An 18,115-nucleotide genomic window follows, 5' to 3' on the forward strand; every position below is an offset into this window, starting at 1 on the left:
CAGGGGAAAATAATACAAATATTTTTATTACAACCACAACCTTAATTTAAGTAAAATTGCCAAATATCAAAGCCGTTTTGCTGGGTCTCAGGTGACAAATGCAAAGGAAACTTAAATGATGGAATTTAACTATAGGATGTGATGCAAAAACAAAACACGAGCTAAGTCACAATCAAAACGTACTTTTCAACGTATGGAAGAGGGGCTTGCAACATTAGTCTAGTTATTGTGGCTGTGGTCTGTCATTCATGTAGATAGCATGTGTGTTCCTAAATGTCAAAGTCACGTCGGCCACATTAAACGAGGAAAAACTATGTACATTAAAACCAAAGACAACAACGCCTGAATGACGTTGAACTGGAGCTTCCCCAAAAAAATGAAACCCAATCAAAAATATTGTTATTGGCTAAAACAACACGTCTTTGCGTTTTTATTCAAACAAAATAACCTTCGCTTCACCACATACATAGACATGCGCAAAACAAACAAGACACAACAGAAAGGTTTCAGTGTAACCAACATTGAAGTAAAACGCATCTCCATAGGCACTGCAGTTGAGGCAGAAACCGGCAGCCGTAATTCCCCTCAGCAGTCCAAACACCAGGAGCTACAACATTCTTCCCTACATCTATTTACAAACAGTACATGAGCTCTGCGGTAGTTTGATTAAATTAGACCGTAACATCAGTTCTGTTGAATGAATTTAGTCCCTGTTTTGTTGATCTTTTAACCGAGTGTATCGCCCTCCTGCGCCGAGTTTATTATTATTGAAAAGATCTGACTGTGTGTGAAGTCTATATTTTAGTTGCTTTTTAACAGCATCTAAACTATTTGGTCCATTGGGATTTACTGGAATATTTACTCATCTATTTATCGAATATATAACCAGTAGGACGTCAGCGGGTCTAAAGTAATCTGAAGGTTTTTTCTAGACTGTTATGCAGGGAATGAGAAACAAAATCGTTTGCTTACAGAGCTTTAAACAGACTTTTCAATCAAATAGGTCACAAATAGGAGCAATAACAAAATATATTTATAATATATACACGTTTTAAAATAACAAAAATGACAAGTGAACAGAAAATGACGGTAGAAAAAACCGAACAACTTCCTCGAGTCCTGTTTACCCAAGCATTTGTTGTTCGCAAACACTACGTCCAGAGAAGGTGACCGCTTCACATAAAGAAGTCCTCCAGGTCTTCAGACTTGATGGGGCCAGAAGGGAGGCACAGAATAAAGTTTGACTGTCGCCGGCACGCTCCATTTTACGAGCTCAGTGCGGTGTTCTTTACCCAAGAGAAGCAAACAAGAAAAGTTAGTTACAGTGAAAATGACAATGAATGTGTTTTTGAAATCTCGGTGTACATGGTCACCTGATCAGTGGCTGTTTTTTTGTCTCCATTGACGGCCTTTAATAGCACAGAGTCTTCTGTCTTGTTGGCTTTCATCTCTACGACAATGTCATCTTTATTGGTCTTCTCCTTGGTGCTGTAGGCATTAATGCTGTAGAGATTAACACGCTGAAACTGTATAACATCACTTTCACTGTGTACATATATAATGTCCAGGTTAAAAAGACAAGAATATCAATTCTGTCCACATTTATTGACCCTCGTGTCATTCGAAATCTATACATGACTCTTTGTTCTGCGGAACATAAAAGAAGATATTTTGAGAAATGGTTTTGTCAGTGGGGTAGGTGTTGTTTGGTCACCAACATTCTTCACATTATCTTCTTTTGTGTTCATACAGGTTTGAAGTGACAAGAGGGTGAGTAAATGAAAGAATTTTGGGATGATGCTTCTCTGGTCAAACTTGCTGACCAGACTCTACAAACAAAGCATAAAAAAGCAAGCATTACATACATTTCCTGCTTGCCCGAACGTCCACACGGTAACTTGCCCTTTTTATACAGGAAGTAGAAGACGCTGCCCAGGATGGCCAACAGCAGGATGCTTACAATAATGACCACAATAATCACACCACTATTATCCGCTGGAGAGAGATAATAAAATACATCCATGTCAGTATGATTTACCGATACTTTATATAATGACTATTAAAAATATTATTTATCCATGCAAACACAATAGTTTCAGGTAGCATACACTTAACATCAGTGACCAGAACATAAAATTGCTGGTTACTTAGCCTACATTAAACAATAAAAGCTACAGATTGCAGCTTTGAATGACTAATACATGGAAAGTTTGAATTCGCGTTAAAGCACGCATGTTCCTGTTGTACATCTAAGACGTGTTTAATATGAGCTTCATGAAACATGTAATTATAGTGTTGGATGGAAGACGCAAAAACAGAGTCATAATCCTAAGAGTCAAATAAAGAAAAATGATTCGGACAAAGTGCTATAAATAAACACAGAGACGGCAAACAATTGTCTGGGAATGAATTTTACAAGTTCAATCTACTCCATAAAACAGCCGGCCGCCACCACAACGTTACCATAATAGCTTAACAGACGCAGTCGTAGCTCAGCACTTCAAAACATTTGTTAAAATATTCACATGAAACTAATTATACATTCATCCTGGAAAATCATTTGGTGCCGGATCTGCCCCGCTATCTGAAGTAATGTCTACTTCTATGTTTCGTTTTTTTCGCTGACTTTCCTTCATACAGAATTTTAAATATGCCCAGAGGCCGACATGAAGAAGCCAACTAACCGAGCTGCTGCAGAAGTTTCACCGTATAAAACCTTTGAATTATTCAAGCGCATCAGCTCATGTTTCAGTGTTTGGTGAGGATGGATTTTGCTCGGGGTGAAATGGACTAGTTGGAGTTGGTATAAGATGGGCGATCAGTTCAGATAGATACAGATGGAAGAATAATTACCTGAAGTTTTTCTCGCTGTGGGAGTCTGAGAGAATGGAACTGGGAGAACACAAGAGACAACACTACCTTTAGATACACTCGTATCAAAAAAAGATTCTTGTAGTGTTTTTAGTTTCTTGTAGAAACTTGATTAAGTTTCAGTTTAATAAAATATTGGCCTAAAAATGATTGGAAAAACTTAAACCAACATGTTTTACTTACGCCTCAGAAATAAACTGAAATAACCAAAAAAAATATTTGTTTTAATTTATTAATTATTCATTTTAAATAGCCACGTACAAAATCAAATAATAAAACGATAAGAACATATAAGAAAATTGCTAAAAATCTAACTACAATTAATTTGAAATATGAGTAAATATCCAACATATTATATTTATATTTCACATAATTCATCAAATAAGTAAAATTCATATAACAGACTGTAAAAAAACACAATATAGTGTAGCAACATGTAGTTTTTTGCTGTTGTTTCATCTGTATTTTAAATGCATCACTGCATTGTGTTTTAGTGTCAACGGAAATTTCTTTCAAATTAACAAATAATGTACTGGCTAAAAATGACCAGTACATATTCTATAATTTTTTACAGTGTACATATAAATTTACTTTAAAAGATAAAATGACTCTTACTGCTCCTGATATTGTACGATTTGATCTCGATCCCAAAGTCATTTGTTGAATTGCAGATCGCAAGTGTATCGGTGCTAACTTTAAGCATCGCAATACTGTAGACCTGGTCCTCTGTCTCTCTTTTAACAACCTCGCGCCAACTCTGAAAAAGCAACACGTACAAAAAACAAGTCGAGCTAAACACATCACATGAGTGGCAGTGGGAGGGATGACGATGAACTGTGATAGTTACCTGACTGCCAGAGATGCTCCATGTGACGACGGGTCTGGGGACACCTCTCACCTCACAGGTCAAATTCACCCACCCTCCCACCTTCTCTGTCAGCTCAATCTCCCTCTCTGCATCCTTGATCTGGGGTGCACCTGAGGGCAGATATCCAGTCACAGTGCTTTTAAAAAGAGACTGGCAAGGACTGACAAACTACTTGCATATGGTATCTATTAAAAAATGCAATAGGAATAGGAAAATGAACAAACATTTCTTCTAGACTGTGGGATGAAATTGGGAGATTATTGCGTATGACTGCTTCTCAAATTCTAAACTATGTATCTTCAAGTGAAGATCAAAAGTCTAGTTCTCAACGGTGTCCTAAACTGCACTCAGATGTGAAGTCCCCCATGAAATCAAAAGTGACGTTTTTTGTCTTTTAGTTTGAATACGTTCATTTCAATGATATCTATAAACTAGTATTCTCAAATACATTTACATAATTGGCATTTAAAAGACAAGAAAGGTGATTTGACAATAAGATGGCTGCTTACCGTGCACAAGAATATGGACGGAGCCGCTGGTTGTCAGGCCCGGGAGTGATGGAACAGTCACCTCGCAGTCATACTGTCCAGCGGTGTCGAACGTGGCATCGTGCAGCTGCAGTATGTGTCCTTTTTCTGCCATAACACCATCCTGTACACACAGACAAATGTGTACACATAAATACAGTGGACGGGTGGTGTGAACAGGTAGAAACTCAAAGAATGTGAATCTTCAGATGCCGTACCTTAAACCACACAGTAGAGGTCTCTAATGATGACAGGGCATTACAGGTGGCGGTCAGACTCTCTCCTTTCAGCATGACCTCTGACTCTTTGGGCATCACAACGGCAGGGTCCAGATCTACACACACACAAAACACATGCAATGAAAGCTGTGTGAACAAAGACTTTGCATACTTTATTCATACAATGAAAGTCAATGGTGACTGAGGCTGACCGTTGCTAACATTTTGACAATGAATACAACATACAGCGGACAAACACGTGACAGGATTTTCATTTTAAAGTAAAATATCCCTTTAATGCACACAATCAGCAAACTAATGCAGAGTATATCTGCAGTAAAGTGGAATAATCTGGATAACTCACAGTGCACAGTAAGCTGCATGCTCTCCCCCACCTCCTCATGGTCCGGTGCATCCATATTCAGAGAATGACATTCATACACACCGCTGTCTGCCCGAGACACCTCCTTTAGAATCAGGACACCATCATAGGAATCCGTCTCCACATCTGACTGCAGGACATGGACAGTATTGTAAATACGCAATATGCTGTAATAAGATACACTAATATTGAGGTTCTGTTAAAGGTCCAGTGTGTGATGTTTTGGGGAGGGTCAATTGACTGAAAATGTAATGTACATAACTAACAATGTCTTCAGAAGTGTATAGAAACCTTACATAATGAAGCGTTATGATTTTATTACCGGCTTAGAATGAGCTATTTCCATCTTCATACCCTTACAGGGAATTCGTCATGTTGTTTCTACAGTAGCTCTAAAAGGACAAACTGTTCTACAGAGCCAGTTTCGTAAATAGGTTAAGCAAAAACGTTAGGACATCTTTGTTCTACGTCAGCCACCGTAGTGCTTCGAAAGGGAGGGATGAGGGTGGAGTGAGCTGTTGGTTGCAATTCGCAACCTCACCCCTAGATGCCGCTAAATTACCTTTAAGGCATGTTTACACAGAGAACGAAAACTACTGTATAACATTTTCTAACATTTTAGCAAATCTAGGCAAAGGGCAACTACATCGAAAGTGCTAAAATTTAAAGAAATAATATATATTTGTAATATAATGTAAAATATTTACATATAATGTTTATCTATTTATTATCAAAATGAATAAGTCAGGATTCATTTGATTAATTTCCACCGTCATATTTGTGTTGATCCGGTTTGAATCAGTTAACCCTAGTTAAAAAAGCGTTTTATAAATTAACTATTTAGATTCAAATATAGAACATAAACAGAAAAAAATAGCTTTTGTGATGTGATGATGTCAGTCAAACGGTCTGTTTGTGTGACATGTTTTCATGTGGATTGTTTGTCACAATGTGAAGCAGTCTTTGTAGATAACAAACACACAGCTTGTTAGTACTGTTACTCATTTAACATGCAAAAAGGGCCTTTTCTTAAGAGTGTGTTATATTTAAATGTAAATTGAAAAAAGTTTTAAGACTACACTAATCCAATTAAACAAACCTTTATGAGCAAGTCATTCTAAAGATCAGATTCACTTAGCCATTAAATGAAACCCCCCATAACGCTACAAATCAGTCCTTACTGGTACCGTTCACTCAACGCAAATCAAACACAATGTGGAACAGATGTCTGCTTTATCCTCAGTGCTTAACAGCCTCCCGTCTGAAAAAAAAACTTCTCCGAATTAAAAACAAAAAAAGGCTATTCTCACGTTTTCTCTGTTGAAAGTGATGGGTGCCGGGGGGTTACCGTCGCCTTGGCAACGGATCTCCACTGTGTCCCCCTCTTTGACGAAGCCCTCGGGCGATTCTCTCCACATCTCGATGCTGGTCGTGGGGTCTATGGCACATACGCACATACACAAAGACCCAGGGTTAATGAATCTCAGTTTATTCATACACGTTTTGCCAAGGCAGCAGTTTTACGCTAGCAAAAATAAAGCAATGAATTTTAAAACCATGTCATGACAAAAAATATGAGTTTGCAATTACGTGGGATGCTCGATTCTGTATACAGTAGCCCAAAAAAAGCCTAAACGTGCAACAGAATTACAGCGTATTTGATGTTTCGTGTATTGTTGACTTTAACATTGCGGGCAAACTTCTACATTATGGGCGGGCGGATCTATCCAGCATATATTTCTAGCAAGTTGTTGTAGCCTGGAAATTAAGGCAAGGCAAGGCACGTTTATTTATACAGCACAATTCATACACAATGGTAATTCAAAGTGCTTGACATAAAAATTATGATATAAATAATCACAACAATAAAAACGAGGAATTTAAAAACTTTTAAAATGATAATTAAATCGATTTTAAGTTCATTAAAGTATACATGAAACACAATGCAGTCAGTTCGGACATAGCACAGGGATCGTTCAATAAATGCACAGCTGAACAGATGAGTTTTGAGTGTGGATATAAATGTGGCTAATGTTTTAGCACATCCGATCTCTTCTGGAAGCTGATTATGGGCGGCATAAACCCTTGGTATATGTAACTGACTTGATCCTAATGATCTAAATGGTCTGTTAGGTTTATAGACAGTGAGCATATCTACAATGTATTTCTGTATTTAGTGATTTATAAATGAGTAACATTACTTTAAAATCAATCCTAAAAGTAACTGGAAGCCAGTGTAAGTACTTGGGGACTGGTATAATATGCTCAGATTTTCTGGTTCTAGACAGAATCCTTGCAGTAGCGTTCTGTATGAGCTGCAGCTGTCTAAAGGTTTTCTTGGGAAGACCAGTGAGAAGGCCATTGCAATAATCCACCCTGCAGGTAATAAAGGAATTAACAAGTTTGTCCAAGACTTGACTGGAAGCAAAACATCTAAGTCTTGTAATGGTAGTATGTTGATTTAGTTACCTCTTTAACACGACACCTGAAACTAAGGTCTGACTCCAGAATCACACCAAAGATTCTTGACTAGAGTCAAGGTATGCGTTCACCTTCAAACTTCATCTTTGTTTCCAAATGCAATGACTTCAGTTTTCTCCTTGTTTAACTGAAGAAAGTTTTGGGACATCCAACTGGTAATTTCATCATTGGCATAGGGAGTCAATAGGGCTTTAGTGATTTAACAATAAGGCTTGGTAAATCTGAGTGTCATCTGCATAGCTGTGGTATGCAATTTGGTTCTTTTTCAGTATTTGACTCAGTGGGAGCATGTACAGGCTGAACAAGAGTGGGGTAAGAATTGAGCCTTGTGGAACTCCGCATGTCATTGACGTTCACTTAGACTTATGCTCTCCTATACTCACATAATTACCTCTCCCATCTAAGTATGACCTGAACCATTTGAGCACCGTCCAGTTTTCTAGTCTCTCTAGAAGTATGCTTTGATTGACAGTGTCAAATGCAGCACTGATATTTTGCCAGAATCTGAATTTATGCAAATATCACTTATTATCTTTACGAGCGCTGTCTCTGTGCTGTAATGCGGCCAGAAAAAACTGATTGAAACTTGCTCAGCTGATTAAAAACAACCTTTCAATAATCTTGCCTATAAAAGGAAGATCTTATATCGGTGTTATCAATGGTATTATCAAGATTGCTCTTTTTCAGGGGCTTAACAACTGCTGGAGGGGCTCTCAGGAGGGGCTTAACAAATTAAGACTTACAGTAAACTGTAATATTGACGCCTTTGGACTCCGACATGCTGACAGTTCCTGGGACGAAGTAGCTGACCTCACAGGAAAAGTGGGCATCCTTGTCTTCTTTAGTCACCTTGTAATGCAGATCACTCTGAACTGTATACAGACCGCTGGATTCCTTCGTCACTAGAGTTACTATGTTTACCACTAACATAGACACACAGCACAAATACACAAACAACTTTACATTTAGGTATTTAGCAGATGCTTTTATCTAAAGCAACTTGCAGGAATATATAATACCAGTAACTTAATATACAAAAGTTCTCATAATAACAAGGTCCCTTTGAAACATTATTCTTACTTACAGCCAATAGCGGGGTAAATGGCAATATGATCGCGATACCATGTGATGTTCGGCTTGGGAAAACCGTCTCTGGTTTCACAAGATGCAATCTAACAACAAAGACACATGTCAGCTGCAAGTCAGTTTAAACAATAATTAAATACAAATAACCACTTAACTCAGAAACATAACTTACTTTTGATGGACCGTCACCAGACACATAAACTCCAGTAAGGATACCTTCAATCACAGGAGGCTCTGGAGGATCTGAAAATACAGAGTATAGAATCTGTTGCATCTGTCGATCAAAAATGGCGTGGTGTGTTCAGCAATGACACACAAACCAATGAGACCCAAAACGGCTAACTTGTCATTTATAAAAATGAATAACTGTTTTGTTTAGGATTCAACTCAACATGTAACAACAAGTGGGTTTGGAGCAACATTGGGAAACAAATGTTACCATCCTTTCTGGCTAAATTATTGCTTTAAAGGAGTAGTTCACCTTCAAAATGAAAATTCTGTCATTATTTACTCAGCCTCTTGTCATTTCTAACCTGTATGACTATATTTCTTCCTTAGAACCCAAAGGAAGATATTTTGAAGAATGCTGATAAAAGCCCCCCATTAACTTGCACTTGTTACAATGGAAGTGAATGGGGGCTGTGATGTTCTGTTACCAACATTTCTTCAAAATACCTTCTTTTGTGTTCTGCAGAAGAAAGCAATACAGGTTTGAAATGACAAGAGGGCGTATAAATTATGACATAATTTTGATTTTGAAGGTGCACTACTGCTTTAAGGATGAAGGTTAAAGAGACGGAAGGAAGAGACTTACCAAAAACCTTTAAGAGTGTCTTGCCCTCTCCATTGCCCGCTGCCATTCCACTGACCTGGCAGAAGAACTCTTTCTCATCAGACAGCATAATGTCCTGAACTGTCAGGATTTCTCCATCCTTGTTCGATCGGACGCTGATGCGGTTGCTGTAGCTCGTATTCTCGTCCACCTTCTGCATGGTCAGATCACTGTAGGAGATTCTTACCCGATTACCGCCGGGTCCCCGCTGAGAATATGGGAAATGGAAGGTAGTGTGACTATTTAGTGTGTTTTGATAAATTGTTACATATTTTTTGTGGGGGGGGGGGTTGTCTGTTTTTATGCATTACATGTTGTACTCGCACAGATTTGCATCAGATATGCTTTTGTCCATACAATAGAAGTGAAAGGTTGCCGGGGTTGTTCCGTTATGACAAGAGGGTGAGTAAATGATGACAGAATTTTCATTTTTGGGTGAACTTTCCCTGCATGTGTCCATTAAAACCAGAACATAGGCTAACTTTAACATAAACACTTAAATGCATATACCTCTGTCGGTTTCTGCATGTTTTTTCTTAAATATTCAATGTTAAAATGTAAATTTGACAGTCCTACATTGCTAATGTTTGCCTGCTGGTATACTTACCACAAACCACTGCACCATCACCATACTGGGCTCCGAAGTGAAGGTGTACAGACAGGGAATCTCTGCAGACTCACCCATGTAAACCTCTAAGGTGTCCTCCATCCTCAGATCCACCAGCGCCCGAGCTGCCAAAAAACAAACACGTTGAGCCCATGTGCTTCAGGCAATGTGAACACAAAGGCTGCATAATCACTGCGCTGAAAAAAAACATGTTAACCCCCTTTTAATGTGATCTGCCGTGTAATCCAATTATGCCAGACCCATTGAATAAACATATTAATAAGGCTAACAACAACAAAACATCCTCTTTGCTGTTGTGTCAGTGTCAGTTGACTGTACAGATGATAATAAATGCATTTATTAAAGGGATATTTCCCCAAAAAGGAAAATATGTCATCATTTACTCACCGTTAAGTTGTTCCAAACCTGTATGGTTTCTTTGTTCTATTGAGCACAAAATAAGATATTTTGAAGAATGCCAGAGATGGTTCTGGGGCACTACTGTCAGTATTCTTCCAAATATCTTTCTTTGTGTTCAGCAAAACAACAACATTTATACATGTTTACAACACCTTTAGGGTAAGTTAATGATGACAGAATTTTCATTTTTGAATGAACTGTACCAATAGCAAAATGTGTTAAATTAAGCAACATGAGTACTTCTCTGGGTTTGGATGGCTTTGAGACATTTATTAAGAACTATTTCAGAATGCAATTCTTGTGATCATCGATGCTTGATATGACATAGACTATGACCGTGTGTTGCTTGTGATATTGTTAACTTGGCATCCTGTTTTGGAAAAATCCCTTTGGCCCTTTTATGCAAGTAAAGATAAGTTTGTGAAATTTGCTGTGGAAAGTTGATGTGGAATTCTGCAGGTCTTTGGCGAGTCTGCTCTTGATATGATACAATCGGTCTGTATTGTTATTCTATAGTGATAATAATCAGATGCAACAAGATCAACGTTCAGTTGTTGGATATAAATTTAGTCAAATATGAGAGCATTACAGCATTTGCATATTCTATCATTGGCAGATGTACAAAATGTACAGAAATTTGCTGCGTTTTCAGTGACCCACCGGTGCCCCTTTTTTGCAGATGCACTGATCGAGTAGTAGCTGAACGCTAAAGCGCTTTGACGCAGCTTCACACAGCTGTTAACGGGATGACAAAGAGCCTCATCATCACTGACTGCATCACATAGAAATGGGCAAAATCACAAGTCTGACCACATCATATACAAGATGCGTTCCAAATCGCGAACTTATGCATGATTCTACGCCACTTTGTAGTATAAGTACGTTCACATTGTGAGTAGTGCCCTTACATTGACAATTCTCAAAAAAGAAGTGCACTTTAAGTACCCGGATGATGCACTTTTTCAACAGAAAATATGAAGTGGGGAACTGTGGACACTTCGCGCACTCAGCGGTCGCCGTAGCGGAAGGGAGGCGGGGCAATCAGATGCTGCTTGAGCAAAACTCTCCTATAGAGTGGGAACTCTTCTAATGATGACTAAAGCAATGCTGGGCAAAACGGATGAAATCTACAATAAATGTACAATGTAAAGTTGATTTTTATTTACAAGCATTGTGTGGTGCGATTGACGTCATTTGCTCTCGTCTGGGAAACTGATATACTTCCGGTTAGTAAAAAAATGTTAAGTATTCCATTTGGGACGATACTACCCTTCTAAAATTCATACACGGTTGAGTCCATAGTGCATATGTCATTTGGGACACAGCTACAGTCGAACTGTTACACGCCAAGCTATTACATTTTGTGACTTTCAAAAGCAATTTAATGGAAATCAGGAGATAAAACGTGGCCCATTAATTTGTTTCATAACACATAAAATAAATGGTCTTCGCAGAAATACGATAAATGATTTATATGTTTGTCTGCTTTATGCAATAAAAGCTTTAGGGAGAATGAAATAAAACACTCCCAGGACACATTTCATCTCCAAATGAAAGCAAGTAAATAAATAAAAAAAATAAAGAATGAAAGATCCTTTATTAGGGGCCAAAATTGCCGGCAAAATCAGATTTATAATTTTCTTTTATAACTTCATATCGTTTATATTAAGTCTTCTAAAGCTGTAAAGATTTGTTTGATTAATATTAATTGTATTGTCAAGGACTACAGAATTCTCATTTTGGGGGAACCTGTTCCTTTAAGATTTCCTTTCTGCGTGTCTTTATATAGTGGCTACACTGAGGTTTTGAATGGCAGACACAGAACATCCAACCACACCAACTGAAAAAATACAGAACATGTGTGTGATAATAAAGAGCACCGCCAAAGAAAGAGAAAGAAAAGCAATTATTTTTTAGAAAACAAATCCTACATATAACCCTTTAACATGCATGGGCCCATGGAAAAGCCGCTTTTTATCATGTCTGCATTTTTATTACCTTTGATTTATATTATTATTCAATCAACTATCACAATCTATGTATCATTTAAAGCTATATGTTCTTACTTGTTTTTGCGATCAATAAAATGCTCAAAAATAGCGGCACTGACTCATACAGTACATGACCGATATCATTCATTCATCATCTTATCTTCCATTCGTCAGATCAAAACAGCCATCATGACTTTTCAAATGTCATCCTCTGCCCTCAACGGCCTTTTTGTATTTTTGAAGAAAGCTATTTTTTCTGTCCCTCACCCCTCTCTTCAACCTTCTCTTTCCCTCTCTCTTTTTCTCTCAGCGTGCAGAAAATAGGCCCGGACAGAAAGGCCTCCTTTCTTATTGGAAACATCTGGGAAGCAGGGAGCTGGGCTGCTGGGGTGCAGTGGAGACGGGTTATTATGGGATTTCCACATCCTTGCCGATTGACTACTGGAGGAGAAAGACGCTGGTGAGGGTTCAGGGGTGAAGCGGATCCACAACAACCTCATCACTCGTCTCCCTCTCGTGTGCAATATGAGGTCAGTGGCACAGCTACTGCTGGGAAGGAAGGAGGGGTTCTAGCTGTGTCAACAACATCCGAGATGGGTCAACCCCCCCAATCACGGTGTGATTTTGTGTGCCTAAGAGGTCGTTTACACAAGATCGTTTTCAACTGAAAACGCAAAACATTTATGTGTTTTGGCAATCCGTTTACCAAGAAAATGCATCTTAGGGGACTGAAAACGCAACCTTTTGAAAACGGGTTTCTAAGTGCAAAAGCGTCCATGTTTTCGTTTCCATGTAAACTGCAAGATGGAACTGAAAACGATGACGTAATTGTTTTTATCCATTTTCCTGGATCCGTGTAAATGCAGACCGTTTTGATAACGCTGTCATGTGTACATGACACTTTTCAAAAACGCAAAGGAAAAACGTTTCAAATTTTCATCATGTAAACGTGCCCTAAGGTTTTCCTCAATTCTATCTTTGTGGATTTTTTTTCTGAAACATATATGCTTAAAACAGATCAAACCAAATTCATTCAGGTTAAGGCCGGAAACATACTCTTAAGCAAGTATGTAAGCACAGACACAGATGTTTGGCCAATGCACTTGAAGAAGCCACAATACAGTTATGGGATTAATTTTTCTTTTTGTGTTACTGACAAACTTAAGTACACAAGCGTTGTTGAGATCTGTAAGTCGGTCTTAAAAAAGATATTCAGGAAGTTATAAACATCAATCACAGATAAAGATTCTCCTCACACAGTTGCTGTGTTATGAAAGATAAATCTGACAGACGATGACTGGTTTTGCTAAAGGCTATGGAGCGTAAAATTGCTAGTATATGCTTGGACACAAAACAAGTCAAACAAAACAAAACAAAACAACAACTACCAAGTGCATATGTCTATGGGGTTTAGGTGGCGTTTTCAAGACACTGTTTTTAATTAAAAATGAAAAACTTTGGAAGCAAGCTGTTCATTAACATGAAAATTGCGACCTGAAATGCAACATTTTGAAAAGAAGTGCAATTATTGGGGTTAATTGTTTTTGTGTAAACTACAAAAATGCTTATTTCAGAAAACGATAACATCATGTGCAGACGTAATACAACATAATACAATGTTTTTTGTCATTTTTGCGGATCCATATGAACAAGGATAGTTTTTACAACATCGTTGCCTGTACATGAAACCTTTAAAAATGCGTTGCTCCATTTTAGTACGATAATTTTGACAGAGAGAGACTCACAGTTGTACTACATTATACCTACAATTTCTATTTTAAAATATTTGATTATTAGAAAATGTGGAAAAGAGATGATATTTGAAAACTATCACAAATAACTAGCAATTTATATATTACACATCATGACTAGTAGGACGTATCGGACCATTATTTTTTTATAAATAAAGTGTGTTCATCTTTATTTATGAATCATTTTAACATTTACAAAGAGGGTTTTGCCGGATTTACCGGCCTTTTGGGGACAATTTAGCCACCCAAGTAAAGCTAAGTGATCCGCAGACACAAAGCCTTATTAAACTCACAGCCACATCCCGCTGGTCCCATTCTGTGTTGTCTTATCTGAGATACATAAAGATACCTTAAACTCACGTGGGTCAAAGCGCTGTGATACAAACAGCTGTGACGCTTGCATACGCGCCCTCTGCAAACCACGTCTGGAAACCACAGCCGAATATTTGGATGTGCTGACAGAGTTTCAAATAACAAGAGTAAGGATGCCTGAAACCACATTGTTTTTACAGGCTGATGACTAGCTTGTGTGTGTGTGTGTGTGTGTGTGTGTGTGTGTGTGTGTGTGTGTGTGTGTGTGTGTGTGTGTGTGTGTGTGTGCATATGGGGGCAGGAATCATGGGCCTCAAATTCAGATTTTATACCATACCTCGACAAACCATTATTCAAAGCACACGGAATACACACTTAAACAACAGAGCGGTTAACAACGGGACGTTTCACATGGATTATAGTGCCATGCATGCATTGTGTCTGTTTCCCAGACAAACATGAACAGTAGTCACAACATCAGTCTGTCTGCAGGAGAACAAAGAGGATGAGCTTCTTTCGCGGCCCCAGCAGAGAATTACATCTCCAGCTGTTTTTCCATTCTTGCCCTGTTTCTCTGAAAATGTAATGACAAATGCAAAAGGCGGCAAGCAAAACTTTCCCATGTCTGCTGGATGATAAGAGAATTGACTTTATCTGTGTGTATGCCATTTAAATAGAAAGGGTTGCGTGTTGCCACGATGACAAAAGTTTAGGCCCTGTTTTCGCCTGGTGTTAACATCTGTCACATCAGGATTCAATGGAAGCAGAGACAAATGTTTGTTTACACCTGATGCATCTTCCATGAACCCTTGTGATCGGATTTCAATGGAAGGTCTCTATTAGGGTTGCCAGATCTTTGTAAGGAAAACCAGCCCAGAGGGCAAAACAAATCCAAACAAGCCCAGTAGCTGTCACTCTTACACCTAAAATACATGTCATTGATGTTCTTCCAAAACCTCGGATGTCCAGATTCGCTGTTTTTCAGGAGATGGGAAAACACTGTACTTTTTAAATGATTCAACACTGTGTTGTTGACAAGCACTTTGTAATACTTTTTACTGGTTAGATATTTGCAAAACCTAAACATAAATGGTGGCAAATAATAATGATTTATGGCAAAAAAATTCAATCACAAAATACGGAGTCTCAAAAGGACAGCCGCGGGACATATCTTACAGTACATATACATATCTCCATATGTATACGTAGATTTTGTTGTGTATTGAAATCGTGGTATGTACGACCCTGTACAAAACAGTATTTAGCAATATCTACTTGTGGTTGGACCACACCATATGACAGATGTTAAAACTGCTGTAAATGTTTTTTCCCACACCATATGACAGATATTAAAGGTATTTTTAGGCTAAAATTGTAACGTACAGCACTTATAATACTGTTTAGTGAACAGGCGGTCTTTCAACATGGCGCCCATCCCTTATGGCACCAATGTGTCCCAACAGACCTCCCACATGGATTCCATTAGTACCACCGGGCCCAGTGTTTGATCTATTGACTCGACCGTTTTCTCAAAGATAACTTGCCCGCTGAAGGATTCACTGATCATTGTCAATAGATGGCTTTTGATCTAGAAATCCGAGGAAAGTTTCCTGATCTATAGCTTTAGTGTTTTTAAACCAAGGGTCTTTTACCTGTTTCTTTAAAGTCTGTTGGGTTTGGAATCCATAAGCCTAGTGAGAGAAAGGTAAAGTGTCTTGGAGAAAGACAAGCATGGCATTCTCTTTGACAGGGAGGGAATCAGCTTGCACACCCTGCCGAACACACACTTGAGATCAAAGAGGTCAATGAGCCGGACGTATTATTATACGTTTTAGTTGAGCCTATTGGGATAAAACTGAATCTGTCATTCAAATCTTATCCTTGTGCTTTTTTGTGTTTTGGAAACTTTGATAAGAGTTGGTGGTACAAATACTTTTTGCGTCCCATCATGCGTGATCCTATGCTAACAACTGCAACCAAAACAATGAGGAAAATGAATGCTGTCTCAACGATGTCTGTTATTCAGATCCTTTACACATTCGCTATTATAACATACAAGGCTAAAAATCATTAAATCATACAAACCTGATCTAACGTCGTGTCACCAACACGCATCCCACATTGCAATGGACGCCTATACCTGTATGCACACACACATTTTGTCCTTCCTGACCTGCTTTCTCTTTGAGAATCGAGAACTGGCACAAATCCTCCATACTGCAGCTTCCAGAGTAAAACGCTCAATCTGTATTTGGTTCATCTATTTAACAGCAGCCTTTGATCTGTAAATTGAGCCCAGAGTTTGTATGAATGCAAAGTTGAAGCTTGTGAACACAGAAAAACTAACCATTATTTGATGGAAGACACAATATGGCTGCCATCCCATCATTGGAATTTGTGTAGCTCGAATGATGATGATAACAAATGCACATCTTGGATGCACTGTAAGTCGCGTTAGATAAAAGTGTCTGCAAAATGCTTACAGTGAATATAAATCATTCGGGTGGATGGGGCGCACTGGTGGTGGTTGAGGAAAGTTGACTTGTGAAGTGCTTTAAGTGTACAGTTGTGTCAAAAAAGTGTTATGTCACTGTAAATCTATTCATACGGTCAATTCATTAGGCTGTTGTTTTGAAATCATTATGTACTCTGGTATAACTAACAAGCCTTTCCTTTACTTTGGATAGTGCTCGCCCTAGTAAATTGTCACAACAAGATCAAATACACTGCTAATTTGCTGTTTGTCACAACAAGTTTCTCATAAATATTGCTGAGCGTGCCGCTTTTTTAAAGCATACAATTAGTCCCCCCGTCCCAGTATGCTTTCATGAATATTTCACTAGCGTGAATGCGAGCCGAGTCCCCTTAAAGAGCTAAATGAATGTTTTATTTACAGACCACGTACTGTAGATAATCGGCGAATCAAAATTATTTTCAGCGGAGTGTCTACTGAGACAGTGTAGATGAATGGGGCCCATTCATAACAAATAATGCATTTAAAACCAAAAGCATTACGATGCAAACTTTTAAATAAATAAATAAAAATATCTTGATGTACCAGAACAACATTATGTGTTGTTATTGCCTGATCCCAGATACCAGATCCGGGTCCCGAGAGCTCCATCAAAACCTAATTAACATAACAAAGAGGGCCAATCACAAATAAGCCCCCAGGCACATTAAATAATAACCGCTCCATTACAAGCCCCTGATTAGTCGAGAGGGTGAAGCTATTTGCCTAATGGGGCAAAACCACAAGTGAGAATTCCACTTTAAAACTCATTTCCGCTTTTGTGTTTTAACAGAAGCATGAGTGATCTAGACTCGCGATTTACTTTAACAAAGGATGCTGTGGAGATAAAACAATTATATAGAGAAAATGTGTGTGGTGCTTGGTCATGTAAATATCCTGACTAGATGATTTGTATGGTTGCCAGGGGACTGTGAAGCAGTTGCTAAGGTGTTCCAAGTGATTTTTGGATTGTTGCTATGTTCTCTTTCTCTCTGAAATAATCATAAGTCTCATTGCTACAGAACACTTATAGTAAATGACACTGTCAAGAACATGTCTGGGTTGTTTTTTTGTATTGTGACATTACTGTCATTATAATTAAGCCCCCTATTTTAATTAATAAAAACATCTTACAGTACATTGTGAAAATGTAGTTTATTTCATTTGGCCTGTCAATTTGAATAATTGTGATTAATCGATTCCAAAATAAATGTTTAAGTTTGTATAATATAGTATATATGTGTGTGCTGTGTTTAT

The 18,115-nt window shown here is 38.2% G+C and overlaps 1 protein-coding gene across 1 annotated transcript in view; it reads right to left on the reverse strand.

Annotated features, from left to right (window-relative positions):
- The window catches only part of mcama (melanoma cell adhesion molecule a), a 36,734-nt gene that overhangs the window by 369 nt on the left and 18,250 nt on the right, over positions 1-18,115 (reverse strand). Inside the window, exons 2-16 of the mRNA XM_079474314.1 lie at positions 9,873-9,997; positions 9,248-9,473; positions 8,606-8,676; positions 8,432-8,519; positions 8,091-8,270; positions 6,177-6,304; positions 4,849-4,996; positions 4,485-4,600; positions 4,249-4,390; positions 3,719-3,849; positions 3,487-3,628; positions 2,854-2,892; positions 1,866-1,995; positions 1,374-1,488; positions 1-1,286 (exon numbers count right to left, since the gene is read on the reverse strand). The exon at positions 1-1,286 is cut by the window's left edge and continues 369 nt beyond it. Coding sequence (XP_079330440.1) covers positions 1,266-1,286; positions 1,374-1,488; positions 1,866-1,995; positions 2,854-2,892; positions 3,487-3,628; positions 3,719-3,849; positions 4,249-4,390; positions 4,485-4,600; positions 4,849-4,996; positions 6,177-6,304; positions 8,091-8,270; positions 8,432-8,519; positions 8,606-8,676; positions 9,248-9,473; positions 9,873-9,997 — 1,802 coding nt within the window. The 3' untranslated portion in view covers positions 1-1,265. The remainder of the gene's footprint in view (positions 1,287-1,373; positions 1,489-1,865; positions 1,996-2,853; positions 2,893-3,486; positions 3,629-3,718; positions 3,850-4,248; positions 4,391-4,484; positions 4,601-4,848; positions 4,997-6,176; positions 6,305-8,090; positions 8,271-8,431; positions 8,520-8,605; positions 8,677-9,247; positions 9,474-9,872; positions 9,998-18,115) is intronic.

The sequence above is a fragment of the Barbatula barbatula genome, assembly GCF_947034865.1.
Source record: "Barbatula barbatula genome assembly, chromosome: 2".
NCBI classification, from domain to species: Eukaryota; Metazoa; Chordata; class Actinopteri; order Cypriniformes; family Nemacheilidae; genus Barbatula; species Barbatula barbatula.